The following is a 16,310-nucleotide window of genomic DNA, read 5'->3' on the forward strand; positions in this document are numbered from 1 at the left end:
AAGAGGCCATGTGAAAATTTTAGTGCAAATACGCATGCGTGCGCGCCGTGCACATTAAGCCACCCCACCCCCACGTATCCGCGCGCCGGTCGGTGGGTGTTGGGCGTCAATAAAGGTAATCTGGTTGTCGCGCGTTCTGCATCTCTGCACGAGCTAAAGAAGTCTCAAAGGTAAGAAATGTAAACACAAGAGGCAGTAATGAAAATACTTTATGGTCATCTGAATGTATTTTCATCTGACAGATGAATGCCGCTGTTGTTATCACTGTGTGACGGCAGAGCGGTGCTGAAAAATACGGCCTCCATCGAGAGACTGAACGTAACACGACTGCAGGTTACTATGATCATCATAGAAAAATGTATTAATTATTTGTTTCGACTGTATAGTTATTGTGGTGGAGCAGAGGAAGGGAGGCTTTGTGAGAATCGGGGTTACATTAGCTAATGATTATGGCAGCGCTCGCGCCACCGCCGGTTTCCCGGCAAAAAAAGCAACAGTAATTTACTGATATATTAAAGTGTTATGATTGACCTATTTAGGGTTTTTCTCCAAATTTACACAAAAAACGTTGTAACAACGATCATCTGGACTTGGTTCTGTAAATATTTTAAAACAGTCTCTGTCTCAGAGACCTGGACTGACTGACTCCTCCCCCTCACGTTCCAAACAGGAAGTACCCGCTGGCTCCAAGGAGCCAAAATCCTGTAGACTTCTAAAGAGAAACAACAGCTGTTAGTTAGTCATTCTATGGGTCAGATTAACCATTCTTGTTGTGATACCCTTTTCAACATGTTTTTGCTAATTCCAGTTATTTGTTTTACAAAACTGTTTCTTTATCACAAGTTATTCAAATTATAGACTGACCAACAGATGCCTCAGTAATAGCATGTGCCACCTTGAATGTTTGTTTGACAAATTCCACCAAGCTCACTTTCAGTGGAAGCAGTGTGGACTTTCAACAAGCTTACTCCTGATTGGCGACAGTAGTTGCCATAGAATTGATACTCAGATCAATCACTGTCAACTGGCTCCAACGTGGTGACGTCTGTATCACAGAGAAACAACGACAGAATTGAATTTGTTATGATGGATCTGGAAGGAAATGGGTGACGTCACACTCGCTCAAACCTTTTCTCTGATCCAGTCAAACTGCTTTTTTACCAGTTTTATTCCAGAAATCATTTTGGATAAGAGGAAAGACATCTTCAGCTCAAAACCAAGTCTTCATGACCTTTTTTTATAACTTTTCTTTTTAAAATTCAGAAATAATAACCTGCACATTCTTACAAAATTGTTAGACTTCAATTGCTACCTTAATTTAATTGTAAAACTAACAACCATTGTCATTAATATGGCAATATTTTCCCCAAATCTTATCAGAATGGGGAACTGGACACAAAAATTCTGCTTTTCCTATTTTCAGCTGACTCTGCCACGAGGCTCGACAACGTCTTCCATCAACTGTGATCGCTGTGGCCGCCAAAACATCCAAATGTCAGGCGGGCTACAAAGATTTCAGGCCAAAAGAGAAAGCCTCACATGTGATGAAGTGTCTGTATTGGTATGTATTTACCATCTGTGACTCAGAGTCATTAACCAATTGTCGATCTGTTCACAGTGTTGTATGATAATTTAAATTTTGACGATGACGATACAAAAATTGCTGCCAAACCTGCCAAAAAGTCCCGCCTCTTACCACACGCATGTTGTGCCCCTAAGGTGCCCTAAGTTCCCTGATCAAGCACAAACGTGCTTTGACTGGATGAAGGCCTTGTATCAGGTATACTGGTAATAATAATTTTACATTCACCTCAGTCTGTTGTTGTTCCTCATTATTCATGGAAGCTTGATGACACGACATCTTCAATCTGCATGAACTCTAGTTTGATTAGAAACTTTCATTTGTGAACCGTCAGCAGAGCTGGTCATGTCTCACCAAAACAACCACACTCATCATTTTATCATTTTCATCCATTAAGGTTGGAAAAACCAGCAGCCCTCCAGTGCTTCAGCCGTCCAACCATCAACCGTTTCAGACATCCATCCTCCCACCACTTCAGCCCCACAGCCGTCCACCAGTGTGCCAACTTCTGACATTTTACTATCCTGGTACAATCTTATTTTTCTGCACAGTTAGCAAAAATATGTTTTTTAAGATATTCCTGTGTTTTTTTATCCTCAACAAATGTTTCTCCAAAGAAATGTGAAAATACAGAATTATTCATCTGGTGGTTATTTTTACACTTTTCCTCAAATCTTTAATAAGAAAGAAATAATTCAGTTCAAGTTTACTTTAGCTTTTCTTTTTAATGGGCATTACAGTTGATATAAAACATATAACATGCAATTAAAATGCTTTGTAGTTAAAAACATTTTACACACTATTAAAAGATTCTATAAAATATTATTTAAAAAGAATCCTTTCCAAGAAAATGTTGACTACCGCATATCTTCCCATAGTAGCCCTGGCGTTTATTCCATCACAGACAGAACAGTGATGGTTAATGGGTTTATTTTGCAGCAAAACTTCATCAAGAAATGTAGACAAACACCAGCAGATGAACATTTCAGGATTTATTCAAATGATGAGAATATTTGATTGTGCTCTGATCAGCACTGGCTGTTGACGTTTCTTTTCTCCTTGAAGCATCAGCCTCCGTATCAAAAATCATGTTGGTTGTCATGAGGATCTCTTTCCTGGAGACACGCCCACCTTTCCGTCTTTGTGCAATAATTCATGTTCAAACCAGTTCTTCTAAGTTGTCGCTTTTCTTTGCATTTCCACCAGTAAAAAGTAATACGACAAAATACTTGCAGAATTTGTTAAGATTTGGATTTTGTATTATTAATTTGCCTTTTTTAGTCTTTTATTATAAAATAACTATGCATTATTACTTTATTTTAACTAACACATTTATCTTAGTTTACAGTAGTCCTCTTAAACATCTCTTAAACAAGTTTACACTTTTCATCTTTCAGAATGCAGCCGTGTGATTGGAGGAAAAGATTAATATGCAATGAGGACATTTAAAGAAAAAAGGAGCAGTTTTTATTTTACATTATTACTATTTTAAAGTAGAACTCTAATGTATATAAATGCTTTTTTATTAATTTGTTTGGCATATTTACTGTGTTAGAGTTCTGATGATTGTTTTGAGTGGTAAACGTTTTTATTTTATTTATGAAACCCAGATGGAGTTAATGGAGTGCTAGTCATGTTTTATGTTGTATATATTATTAATGAATTAATTTATCTATTTTGAAGTGCCTATTTGCAAGTAAAGAAGCCGGGGTTATGGTTAAAATACGTGCGGACAATCCAGCAACGTGCCTCTTCAACATGAATTTCCATCAGTTTTTTTGCTTGGTCGCAAATAAATAAGTCCAAATAATAATCAGCCTAATTTGTTTTTTTGTTTATTTAAAATTATATAAATCTTTTCTAATTTTGTCAATAAAAGGACAAAAGGGGTAGATGATGGATGCATGTCCAAGTTTTATTATTCATGTTCTACAAGTTGTTAGATATTGATTATTTGATGCTTTTGTGCTATGCATTAAAAATCAATGTAGTAATGTAATTATTCATGAATATTTGAATAGTACTAATATTTCCTACAAAGGATAATTGACACTAATCAAATTAAAAACAGTCGTCCTGTAAGCACTGAGTGAACAAACTGTAGCCCATCGTCTATCACTGTTTGATTGAACCTTCTCTACTTTTCTTGCAGGGGGGGGTCATGGCCTCTACGCTGGATTCCAAAAAAGAGACAAAAAAAACCCCGACCTCAACCCCCACTCTTAGTCAGACATGTTTATTTTTTTTATTTACAATAATAAATAATATACTATGTACATTTATTTTGTTTTACTTTTTTATACTTAGTTTCCTTATTTCCTATAATATTTATTAGTAGTTGTTGTTTGTTGATGTTAGTTCTTTTAACCCCTTTTATGTTAAAATAGACGTAAATGATCCAGATGCTGATATTCTAATATATAGACAGATTTATGAATGAATTATTCTCAACAGAAGTTCAACGCTATTGTGGTAGCAGTTTGACTGTTTTACTGTAATCTGTCGTGCCTCACCCACTGTCCATCCCATAAAAAAGAACAATTCTACATCATTAACCTTTTTTTATTTTTATTCATATGGCACATTCATAAATACAAAGTTATAAATCATACCCCCCATTTTTCTAACTTTATCAATGAGTTCAAACAAAACATGAACACAATAAGAAACTCTGACAATAAGAAAGCATTTAAAACATTCAATCTGTGCGTCAGTTTCAATGTTTTTGTGAAAAATTTCATAATAATCCCCTGGTTTGTTTCTTTCTTGTTGCTTTTTGGAATTGTTTTGAATTGTTACAGTCAATAAAGTTTGAATAAAAAACAACTGCAATCTGTCACTTGACAAGGTACCTTCGCTCTGAAAAACATTTGATGTTTTGTTTCTTTAAGTACCTGCAAAACAAAAAGTTTGCATTAGTAATGGAAACATTAATTTCTATAAAAAATAAACACCTGTTTGTCGCTGGGCTTATTTTTAAAACTTAATCTTCCCGATAAACGTGGGACTGGGAGGGAGCAATCACAAAACCAGCTTAGAGCCAAACGTCTTTTTTTTTTTATTATTTACAGTGTATTTCTTAACTCAACTAGTTGATGTTGAAAAAATACGCTTGCATGGACGTTACGACAGAGTACATCGGTCCCTAGAAATGTTATTAAACGTAAATATTAAACCTCAGACGATCTTATTTTACGAGATTTTTTTTCCACGGGAAAAAAAAGAAACTCGCGTCACATGACCCCACGTCAGCCCACAGATATGATGGGAAAGATCAGACAAAGCATTTAGACTTGTAGTGTGAATACTTTAACATGTAAAAGAATATTGAATAAAACAAATCGCTAAGTAAATTTAGAGAACTCTCCAGTCCGTTCCTGAACAACATTCTTCCGGTTTGTTTAAATGTCCTTCAAAGTCGCAACTACACAGCATGAAACCTATACACGGGTCCGTAGAAATGTAAATAAAAATAATTAATAAATAGCAACGTACCTTTTTACGAGATCTTTTATATGAAAAAAGAGAAACTCAGGTCACGTCACGTGACCCACGTCAGCCCGCATATATTTATGGAAAAATATATGCGGCTGAAAGATCAAACGCCTTCAGATCCTTTGAGGAAAAGTTGAACGTAACAAACAAACTACGAACTGCATGTCTGCAATGAATGGATATTATGAAAATAAAGGGGATATATACTGCTAGAAAAGTTTTCAAAAATAAATTAGTCCACAATCACTCCTATTTTATTGCATTTTCTGCGGAAAGAAAGAGAATCATATTAGTCACGTGACCCACGCGCACGTCTGCAGATATGAATGAAAGTTAACGTGTTTCTCCAACGTAACACAGAGCCTTTGGAGAAAAAGTTGAACGAAACAAGCAAACTACAAACTGTATGTCCAAAATGAAAGCATATTTTAAAAGAAAATGGTATATTTCTCACCAGAAATGTTGTCAAAATAAAAATTAGTCCTCAAAATATCTTGTTTTATGGGATATTCCACCGAAAAATGAACGTGCATCCGCCATGTTTTTTGCTCACGGCAGGCCAAACCTCCAAAGTCACGTGATCCTGAGAAGGCTCGTAGAAAATGAATAGAAAAATGAAACGTATCCCCCTCACAGTTTAGGGGGCGTTTTTGTAAAACTCTCACGCATTTCCATGTGGACAAATGTAGCTACTACACATTTTAGGATGAGACCGGGTTGTCATAACGCAGTGGAATATTCTGGGCTGCATTTGTTTGTTTGTTTTTGTGGGCGCTTTAGAGCGTGGTTCAGTAACCCTGACAGCACTAATGACTGTTTTGAACTTGCCGTCATGACACATATTCATGCTTAATGAGATTTGTTTTGTACATTTATTTTGCTTTCTGTGGTCTTTGGAGGTTAAGCTGCAGTTTAAAGCAGCCCATTTCATGTCACATTTCACCATTTTGAATGGTTTCGTCTTTTGTTAATATCGAGAATGGATTTTTGTTTGTTCGTTTGGTTCTTTTTGTGAACAGAAATGATCCAGATAAGCAATTTTAATCGACTGAGGTATCATGAGGAAGGAAGAAGAAGTACCAAATAGTTTCTAACTGCTGTACTATTGTTTTCTATTGATTTTAATGCAACTACAGCTATTAATTTGATGAGTAATTGGTATTATATTAGTTAATGTTAGAGACTTTGTTTACACGTCGTTTCCCTGATTTTAACCAAAAACGACATTTTGCCAGATGCGGCTGCCGTTGTCACCATCACCTCATCGACAGACTTTATCTCCTTTGTGCTGCTGTGCACAGCTGCTCCTCATCTTTACTGACAACCTTCATTTCCTGCCCTACGCTGTTTGTTAAAACAATTATTGCCGCTTAGGATAGCTGTTGACTTTTCATAAAGGTGAATTCATGCACCTCTGAGCCGTCGACACAGAATCCTCTCTCAGTCGCAACGATTTGTTTTAACTTTAAAAACAACTTCAAACCTGGTAAAAAAAAAAAATCCTGAATGTCTTAAAATAAGGTTTTGAATTTTTGCAAGTACCAAATAGTTTGTAAATGCTGTACTACAGTTTTTTGTTAAGTGGACATTCTGAAAGGTACACACATGCTAATATTAAGCATCAAACACTTATAATAAGAAATCTGGGAAAACGTGACTGAGATAGGATTCTGTGTGGGCGGATCACAGGTGCATGAACCAAAATGTAGGTTTATGTTCTAAGATCAAGCTCTGGTGTTAGATTTTATGGGGATTTATTAAGATGACTGTTTGGTACTTGTACTGAGATAGTATTCTCATTTTCACTTATACAAATATTTTTCACGATAAACATTATGAACTAAAATTTGGCGAATAAAAACAAAAAATAAAACATTTGCTTAGAACTAGCAGAAAAATACACGATATTGGCCTGTATAACATTCAGTTTTAAGCAATTCTAATTTTTTTGTGCTTATCTTTCCCTTTTTAAATGCTTGTGTGGAACTCATTGTTTCTAGATTTTGAGATCTTTTTGTTAAGTAAAAATTACATGCTGTTTGGACAAAGAATTTTACTCCTTTCATGTGAGTTTCTTCATAATATTAGTATTCTTTACCTGTTTTTGCAGTAAACATTTCATAAATCTGGGAATCATCAACTGAAATAAGCAGAGGACAGTTGAATGCTTGTCTGATATTCTCTAATATTCAATAAATACTTACTGGAACTAAATGTGATAACAAATAGGTTGAAGTCTGGCAAAGGTGCTACCAAGATAAAATATATGTTTTAATATTGGTGTGTTACTTTTTACGACACTTTCTAAATATGCATTTTCTTATGAGAGTTTTTTTCTAATTTTATCTCTGCAATTGAAATATTGATCTTTTTTTTTTTTATCTGATTGAAAGAGACGTATTCATTTGTACGGTGGCCCATAGTATTTGGGACAGAGAAATAACCCAAAAACTTTACAAACGTCAGAGTTGATCTACATATAAGATGAAGGAGTGGTCTGATGATAGAGGGGTCTTTAACACAGGAATGCTGGTCCTTCTTCAGCACATAAAGCTGCAGTGATGCAGGAAGACCCACCGGAGTGCCGGAGATTTCGTGGTCGTTGCAGATGAGACGCAGCTCAGCAGCGTTGCTAAGACTCTCTGTCTGCAGCCAGAGACGAACGCCGCCTTTCTCTGAGACTTCCACCTCCCAGCCGGACTTTAAGGCTATCACTGCAAGAGGAATGAAAAAAACAACAGATTAATCAATGGACAGAGGACTGCATAGTTACCCAATGAATGACTTGACCCTAGAAATAAGTAACAAGTTCTTAAAATTTGAAATATCTTCTTTAAATAAGCAAAGAGATCTGTCAAAGTGGTAAGAACATTCATTTCATTTCAAAACCCACTCCAATGAAAATTGTGTTTTTGGTGTTTTTAACATGTTCCTGTAGCCCTTTTCTCATGATGATGGACATTTATAAAGAAAATTAAGATTAAAACTGTGTTTCTGAGTATTTTATTTACTCAAGTTGTTGTGAATCAGGAGCAGATAAAAAACATGCTGTTTGAAAATGATTGTAGTTGTAATGTAGAAACTACAATCAGCAGGCCACAAACTCCCTGCTCCTCTCCATTTTAATGCATCCACTTGCAAACAAAAAGATCCATGTACGTCTTTGTTTTCTTCGTCCGAGCAGACATCTGGCTCAAAACTGTACAACTGGATAGTTTCGAAATTACTTGCCACTTCGGTTGCACCGGTAAGGTTATGTTAGGTATGTGAGGGGCTGTGAGTTAGCGGGAGAGCAAGTAAACAAAGGGATGATGGGAAATGGGGAAAGGCCTAATCCGCACCAAAAGTCCCGCCCACAACTCAAAGGTAAATTTCAAAGGAACTCCTGCCGCTCTGCAGAAACTATGCAATAGAAAACGACACAGGTTTTTTTTTTTTGATAAAGAAAAGACCACTGAAAATGCTTTTCAATAGATGTTTGGAGTGAGACTTGAAGAGAAATATTGACATGTTCTCTCAAACTAAGGTTATTTTGCTACTGAAAAACTCTGAAGATTTAGGTTTTTGCATTGTAGGGTTACAATAGTTAAATTGGGATGTTTTTGTTATTTTGCTGCATGATACATCTTAGTCCCACATACATGGATTTCTGACTTGCCAGCTGAGTTCTTTAAGCTGTTCAAGGTCTGCAAGAAAAAAAAAAAAAGAGCAGAAAGTAGGTGAAGGTTAATTCATCGTTGATCTGGACCAAAGCACCAGAAAACAGAACACGTTTAAGCAGAAAAGTAAACCGGGAACATATGCTTTGTTCTGATGTGTGACCTTGTGGAAATGGCTGTGAGGCGTGTAATTACTTGCTTGGTAGGAAAGCTCATTAACCCTTGAAAGTGACAGCTCTGTATTTTTCTTCTGCCATTAGCTTCCTCAGTAAAATATGGGGGTGGGAGGGGAACAAATGAGATGCGATTTTTTTCCACTTTCACCAACTTTCACTCATGGCTTCCTCACTGCACTGTGGCTGTACCTTCAGCTGTGAAATCGTAGCTGGATGACAGGTGGGGGTTATCGCTCATTTCCACAGTATAGAGCCCCAGATCCTCCACTGACGGGTCTCTGAAGGTGAGAACCGACCTGACAGGCAGATTTAAAAAAAAAAGTGACATGCATATATGGAGCTTCTTGTTCATCTGTCCACCCTGAAGCAGAGGCTGTCAGCCAACACCCTCTGTGCTGTGATTCTTCTCTGGCAGATTAACACAATTACTGGAGATTGTCCTTTTAAATGAATGATGGCCTTTTTTGTTTAATTGCCTGTTGTTCTTTCTGGATCTTTAATCTTATAGACGTTAAAAAAAAAGAAGTACTGATGCTCACAAACTGCCTACCGATTGTTCTTGGTTTCTGTTTTCAGTCTGGTAGCATCAGTCGGGTCGGTGTAGTTTCTGCTCCAGATGAACTCGCTCTCGCTGTTTATCTCAGAGGCCTCGTAGCCCAGGAAGATAAAGCCATCATCATCCACTCCGATCTCAATGTCTTTGGTTCCTGAGAAGAACACACGGTTTTATGGAGCCGTTCCTTTGTCCTGCTATAATCTCGACCTTTAAAAGGTCTTTTAATCTTTAATTTTTTATTTTATTTCATATCTTATGAATCTTTTGTGATACAAACATAAGACCCTCCCCCAAACACTCACCTAAAAATTAAAATAAAAGCCCAATTTATAGAGTTTAAAATAAATAAAAGCAGGAAGGAAACAAAAATGTTCTCGAACATGTGTTGACTAATAATAATGAAAAGAGGAAATCCACACCCAATAGGGCTTTAGGTATTTCAATATATATATCTATATCTATAAAGATATATATAGATATAGATATATTCAAATTCAAGCTCTTCACTTTAGTGGGACATCATTGAGGGACAGAGTACTTTGCCTTCAAAAGAATCAGACTAAAAGAGTAGAAAAAGAAATAATTTTGTGCCCCCCCCCCCCCCCCCAGAACTTTAATTCCTCAAAAACAAAACCCCAAAAATAGCATCAGGTGCAGACTAAACATCATTCCAATGCCAAATGTAGCCAAGCAAGCTTCTTCAAGTTATTCTTTGAATTGTTTATTAAGAAGCCATGCTATTGCCACAAAGCTCATTTTAAATGCTGACATAATTTCAGCACTAAAGTGTCTAAAATCCTTTCATGATTATCTGGAACTTAAGGTGAGGTTTTTCATCTGAAACATTGTCCTAGTTTAGGTCATTTTGAACAAGGATTTGGTCATTTTATAGAGGGCGATTGTTTGTGCTAAAAAGAAAAATGAGCACAATGCATTTTATTTTCAGTAAAATACCAGTCATTGAAAGGAAAGGCTTGAAATTGTTCATGAGAGTAAAATGAGAAAACAGCTGCCTTTTGTATTGCCAGAAATCAGTTACTTCCAATCATTATGCTCCAGTGTTTTCACTTCAGTTTTACTCAATTCATTCTGTTTTCTCACTTATAATTAAACAGGGCATCTCTCGGCAGAATGCATAAGTTCCTTTAACGTTTTCCCAATGACAGCGGGCTCAGCCGGCAGCGCCTCCACGACCCTGAGCGGGATAAAGTCGATACAGAACTGCATGCTTGTCGAGCGGACTGACCGGGTCGAGTCTGAACGGTGACAGGCTCGGAGGGCAGAGAAGCACGGCCCACTCCACACTGATTAACGGCAGAGACGCGGAGGCGATAAGTCTCACCAGCCTGAAGACCTGCCACCTGAATGCCACGAGAAAGAAGTCAATTATTTAATCAGCCTGTGTGAAAAACTGTGCAAATGCTGATGGAGACAGTGCGTCTGTATAGTGGGGCTCACATCAACATACAACAGCAGACATGTGGCCCTGCTAATTCAGGTCTCGAACATGTATTTCTCACCTTATAATGCGTATCAGAGATTGTTTTTTTATTCACAGAAGTCCAGTCCTTTGACTGGTCACCCTGACTGATTTCCAGCAAATAGCCAGTGACAGGGCCCTGGCCTTCATACAGCGGAGTTGCCCACAGCAGCACCAAAGAGCCGTTTCTCACCTCCCTGATCTCCAGGTCATAAGGGCAACCTGAGGGACACAGAGTTGAATGAACTACAGGGCAGACTGCATCTGTGTCTGCTCTTTTTGTCACCGTGAGGAGTCAAAACAAAGCAGAAAAAAAAAGGAAAACTTTTATCTACAGCTGCCCTCTAAAGGGCTATATGTTGTAATCAACTAGTGCAATGATTTTCTTTCACATTTAAATTATTAATGGAACACAGGAAAGCCCATTTGCCAAGATTAATGAGATGTGCGGCAAAAGATGTCCATTTTTACTCAAACTGTCTCCATTTTCAATCATAATGGCCTAAAAAAACCAAATCTAAGTGGTACCAGACATGCTGGAACTTATGAGCTACCACAAAGGTAAAAAAAACCAAAACATCAAGCCATGAGCGGGTATAATTTTGAAATTGTAAAATACATCATTTTGTTCTCAGAAGTGTGGTTTCTCAGTCCTAATGAAGCGGGTATAACACACTCTGCAGCGAGCACAACAAGTAGCAGCATCTTATTCTGCTGGGATTTGTTCACTTCTCATATCATATGGACAGTTCCTGCAGACTTTGAGGTAAAAAGTAAAAACAAATAAACTATAAACATGTTCCCATAAAAAGTGTTTTTTTTTTCTTAATCCCCTCTTTCAATGATTATATTTAGAACATTTCACATGTGATTCTTTTACTGAATTTTAAAAGTTAATGCTAACTCAAGGCTGTTAGTGTAGACACCATAACAGCTACTTTATTATTCACTTAACTGCTGACCCCCACTGCTCACTGAGTATTTTAAAGGAACAATGAGCAAATCCTGAAGTCATCCTAGACTTTTTTATTTAGCTGGAAATGACCACATACAGACAACAGAAGAAAAGACTCTTTCAGCTTGATGGATTTGATTTCATTGTGAAGAAAGATAAACATGCAGGTGTGTGTGTGCTGGAAACATTTTTCTATGGTCCCTCAATTTCAAAATGACACAGTTGGTCTCTTTTAGTAACTAGACCAACAGTTTGTTGATGACACATAATTTCTCTTTTTATTCCTAATAATTTTTACTTATTTTTAACTATTTTTTGTTTCTATTTGTAAGATAAAGACAACGGACAAGAAAAAAAGGACTAGCATGCAGCAAATACACACAGATCAGGATTTAAGTTTCCAAATCGCCTTTGCAATACTTTAAACCACACTTTTTGTGTCACAAAAAAAAAAAAAAAAATGTAATCACCTGGTTGTGGCATCGTCCATTTCTCACATAGGAAAGCCTCACTAGCATCAGACGGTTTCCCCACGCCAGCGTGGTTGGCAGCAAAAACACGGAACTGGTAGAAATGTCCTTGTGTCAAGTTGGAAACCTGCAGATACACACCACACATCGGAATTATGACACCAAAAACCATACTTACTGTTAGATGAAGATGTAATCCATGAAGATTATTAAAAAGAATTAATTCAGAACAAAATAAAATAATACAGCAAGAGATTAGAGATTATCAGACAATTGTGAATAAAGAGTTAATAATCTGTGCTTTAATCAATTGAATACATCATGTTTTATGTTGGAATGCCGTTTCTATAAATTGCTTGTCTCCTCATTAACATACTTATTTAAGTAATGATTATCTTTATTGCAACGTTTTTATGTTTAATTGGAGGAAAAGTGGGATTACATCCTGTTCTCAGCATCCTAACGTTCTGAGGTTTTCAATTGATCTGTGAACCCATGATGGTTAGCAGAGCAGCTCCTTTTGGCTCCTAAATGTTATATTTAGTGCCATTGCATCGCAGCTAGAATCCCGGCTGGTACTTTTCTGTGTGGAGTTTGCTTGTTCTCCTAATGCATGCGTAGGTTTTCTCCAGGCAGTCAAAAAACATTCTTCATTAAGGTTAATGTGTTTTTCTTAATTGTTCCTAGGTGTGTTACCCTAGGTGTACCCCGCCTTCGCCCAGCAGTAGCTGGGATCGGCTCCAGCATCCCAAAAGGGGTTCAGTTCGGTCTGAAGATGGATGTACCTCACTCTCCCACTAGATGGCGATCAAATGGTGTGTAAAATGTTTTCATTTTCTGCAGCATCAGATTTGTCAACTGTTTTATGAGGACGCCCATATAAAAAACACATGAACAGTGAATCTTCATTTGCAATAACCGAAACATTTTTAAGCAAAGACATAGATCTTCTCTAATAGATTGGCAACTTTAAATGATTCACAGCTTGAGTGCATCTTTCTGTGCAGATTATAGCCTAGGTTACTGCACGTAATTACTTCTTCAGATTAGAAAGCTCGAAACGCCTGTCCTGTGTTTCGGTTGTTTATGACCCATTAGCTGTTTCAGTGAAGAGTGATGTTTATTGAATCTGATTGGTTAATTTAGGGTTTTGCATAAAAGCTTGGTTCACATTCTAAATGCAAAAGCAGCGTTAAACCCATGCCTATGTGAACCCAATGGAAACGTATTGATGAATATTAAAACAATGAACTCAAGCTCCTCCAGCTACATTAAAAAGGTGTTTCAATGCATTAATGCATACAATTGACATTGGTATCAATATTACATAATTTTGGAGCAACACCTTTTTTGCAGAATGTGCTCTCGTCTCTTTACGCTCTTGTGTTTACACAAGCTGTACTCAGTTTAGGTTTAAAGGTTTGCTAATTTATTATTCTAATTAGAGCAAGATTAGTAAAGTGTCCCTGACCACAAATAGCAGAGTCCAATCAATATTCCAATAAGTCTAATTTGCTTCCAGGAAGCCAGAAAGTTGATTTAAATAAAACCTTTAGTGTTTTTTCAATGAACAGTCCTTACTTTGCTGCAAGTTTTCATCAGAAAACATCTGTCCGGCGAGGTGACCTGCAGCGCTCAAGACGACACACGTTTGCACACCACAACTGTAATTGCTATCCGTGGAGTTTCTCTTTAAATAAGCTTGTTTTTTGTTTTAATGCAGCAGACAGAAGAAGCCAGTCACATATCTGCAATATGTCTAATTATGGGGCACCTGTACTCGCTGGGTCAAAGATTTTATTTTCCACTGGGTCTCCATGGACACTGCTTGTTGCCTAGTGACACAGCCAGTGTGAGTGAAGGAGCTTTAGCAAATACTGTCATGATTGGAAAAAGAACAGTCTGCTTTGTATAAATGTATTTTTTAGCAAATAAAAATCTGGCATTCTTACATTTGGACTCTTTGTGAGTTTTGTAAATCATTTATAAAGTTCTGACAATTTGCTTATTATTGTTTTTGTTTTTTAATTATATCCGTTTTGATTTCCTTTGCAAATCAAACTTTTATTGCATTTGAGCTTCCCTTCTCTCACTCTGTGCTGCTTTCGTTTTCCTTTGCGTATTTGCCCCATTTTGAAAATATTTCAAACATTCATCATTAGCTTTAGCTGCCTTCCCTTTTTTCGGCATTTTTCTTTTAAATCTCTTCTTTTCTGCTGCCTTTCAGGACCACCTCACATGACACATACATGAGGCAAGCTTGCCATTTCAAAAGACTTACATTTTCCTCACAACAGTAGAAAAAAGAAAAAGTTTTTCTTCCTTTGTGTTAAACCATCATAGAAACATGCTGAAAATCCATAAATTCTCAGTATTTCAAGTTATGGGAAACAAACCCCAGACAATTTTCTAGCTCAATTACAGATACTACTCCATCTAGGTCAGGGGTCGGCAAACTTTTTTATTCAAAGAGCCATTTGGGACCGCCCCTAATAAAAAAGAAAGCTCCCGGAGCCACAACCCGTTTTGACATCATTATATATATTATGCATGTATATATTATTCAAAGGTGCTCATTACGTCGATCGTGATCTACTGGTCGATCTTCAATGACATGAGTGTAGATCGCGGGCCAGAAAAGAACTTCTTTAAAATCCACCAGCCAATCAAATCCTCACTGAGAAGTACGGGACTTGATTGACATGGAGATTGGCCAATCGGAGATCGTCTGAAGCATACGTCGCTGCAAATGCACATTATGTTCTTTAAAAGATGATACCGCGGCCGCGTTGGGAGGAGTTACTGGTTCTGGTCTGATCGCTGCATGGAGCGATGTGTTTATCAATGCATGGTAGACACTGAGAATGTGGAGAGATCAGGTTTATTATTTTGAAGAGTTCTACTTGGTAATCATGTTTCCATGTGTGAGTTCATAAAATCATCCCAGAGAAAGTCTCTTCTTCAACTCCTGCAGGGAAAGCTGCGTCTGAATCTGACGCCCGTGTTTTCATCTCTCTGACAGAGTTTGAAGCCAAAGCCCCTCCTCCGCCTCTCCACCTGCTTTTCCTCTCTACCTGTTCACCTGTTCATATCCTCTGCAGCTGAGAGTTGGTTTCCCCCGCGCTCCTCAGTGTGTTCTACACAGAGAGCGCTAAATACGATAGTCGGGTCGCTCCAGCGCAGCACAAGGATGAAAGAGCCGGACGCAGGTTATAGCGGGGATAGAGCGGGTTAAGAAAATGAATGGAAGAAGGCGGCCTGCTGAAGAAATATTCAATATTGTACACATTTTATTTTTAGTCTGAACTATCTTTTATTTAGAAAAATCTTTTATTTTATCAGTCCAGTATGAAAAAAAAAACATCATCAAAAGCTGTGTTGGGTGGTTTTTGGCTGGGTCTGGCGGTTTTCAGATGACTTTTCGGCTGGAAACCAGTGACTCTATCTGGCAACGCTGGCGCGAACTCTCAGTCTGTCATCAGCGAGTTGGTCTCTGCCCCGCGGTACGTCAAGTTCCCGGCAGAAGATCGGAGTGTTTATTGAAGCCGCCCCGCGTGCCTCTCCCTGCTATCAGCTCTGCAGGTCTCGCCCGATAAATACGAGCTCATTACAAGCTGTTTTTTTACGTGGCTCGTGCTTCGTGCGGAGCTATTAGCGCCTTTGAAATGCCATGAAAAATGAACAAACTAAAATAAAATTTAATTATTATAAAATACTCATTATTTTCCAAAGTCACAGGGAGCCACAACAGATGGATGAAAGAGCCACATGTGGCTCCAGAGCCATGCGTTGCCGACCCCTGATCTAGGTCATAGATCTTCAACCTTTAACACTTAAAGAGCCATTCGGGTTGATTTCTCACAACCCAGTAGAAGCCACAAAAATAAGACCCTGCTACATATTCATGTTGCAATCCTGCTAAATATAAATGAACTAT

The 16,310-nt window shown here is 37.6% G+C and overlaps 2 protein-coding genes across 4 annotated transcripts in view; one reads left to right on the plus strand and one right to left on the minus strand.

Moving 5' to 3' along the window:
• myom3 (myomesin 3) overlaps positions 1-16,310 on the minus strand; it is a 68,886-nt gene that overhangs the window by 15,095 nt on the left and 37,481 nt on the right. For all 3 annotated transcript variants that reach the window (XM_078932741.1, XM_078932742.1, XM_023964567.2), the window contains exons 19-25: positions 12,374-12,500; positions 10,989-11,170; positions 10,715-10,829; positions 9,463-9,619; positions 9,102-9,208; positions 8,719-8,763; positions 7,655-7,791 (exon numbers count right to left, since the gene is read on the minus strand). In XM_078932741.1, coding sequence (XP_078788867.1) covers positions 7,655-7,791; positions 8,719-8,763; positions 9,102-9,208; positions 9,463-9,619; positions 10,715-10,829; positions 10,989-11,170; positions 12,374-12,500 — 870 coding nt within the window. The remainder of the gene's footprint in view (positions 1-7,654; positions 7,792-8,718; positions 8,764-9,101; positions 9,209-9,462; positions 9,620-10,714; positions 10,830-10,988; positions 11,171-12,373; positions 12,501-16,310) is intronic.
• LOC144984429 (uncharacterized) lies at positions 39-4,408 on the plus strand. Its single transcript, XM_078932749.1, has 5 exons — positions 39-170; positions 243-333; positions 1,424-1,561; positions 1,980-2,109; positions 3,735-4,408. Exons 2-5 carry the CDS (start codon positions 247-249, stop codon positions 3,806-3,808), a joined length of 429 nt encoding a protein of 142 aa, XP_078788875.1. The 5' UTR covers positions 39-170; positions 243-246; the 3' UTR covers positions 3,809-4,408.

This window comes from Oryzias latipes, chromosome 16, assembly GCF_053564925.1.
Source record: "Oryzias latipes strain Hd-rR chromosome 16, Olatipes_Hd-rR_3.1".
NCBI lineage: Eukaryota > Metazoa > Chordata > Actinopteri > Beloniformes > Adrianichthyidae > Oryzias > Oryzias latipes.

Coding starts and splice junctions, on each gene's coding strand:
- LOC144984429 (XM_078932749.1), top strand. CDS start 247: ATGCCGCTGTTGTTATCACTGTGTGACGGCAGAGCGGTGCTGAAAAAT. Junction 334..1,423: donor TGAACGTAACACGACTGCAG/GTTACTATGATC, acceptor TCCTATTTTCAG/CTGACTCTGCCACGAGGCTC. Junction 2,110..3,734: donor TCTGACATTTTACTATCCTG/GTACAATCTTAT, acceptor CTTTTCTTGCAG/GGGGGGGTCATGGCCTCTAC.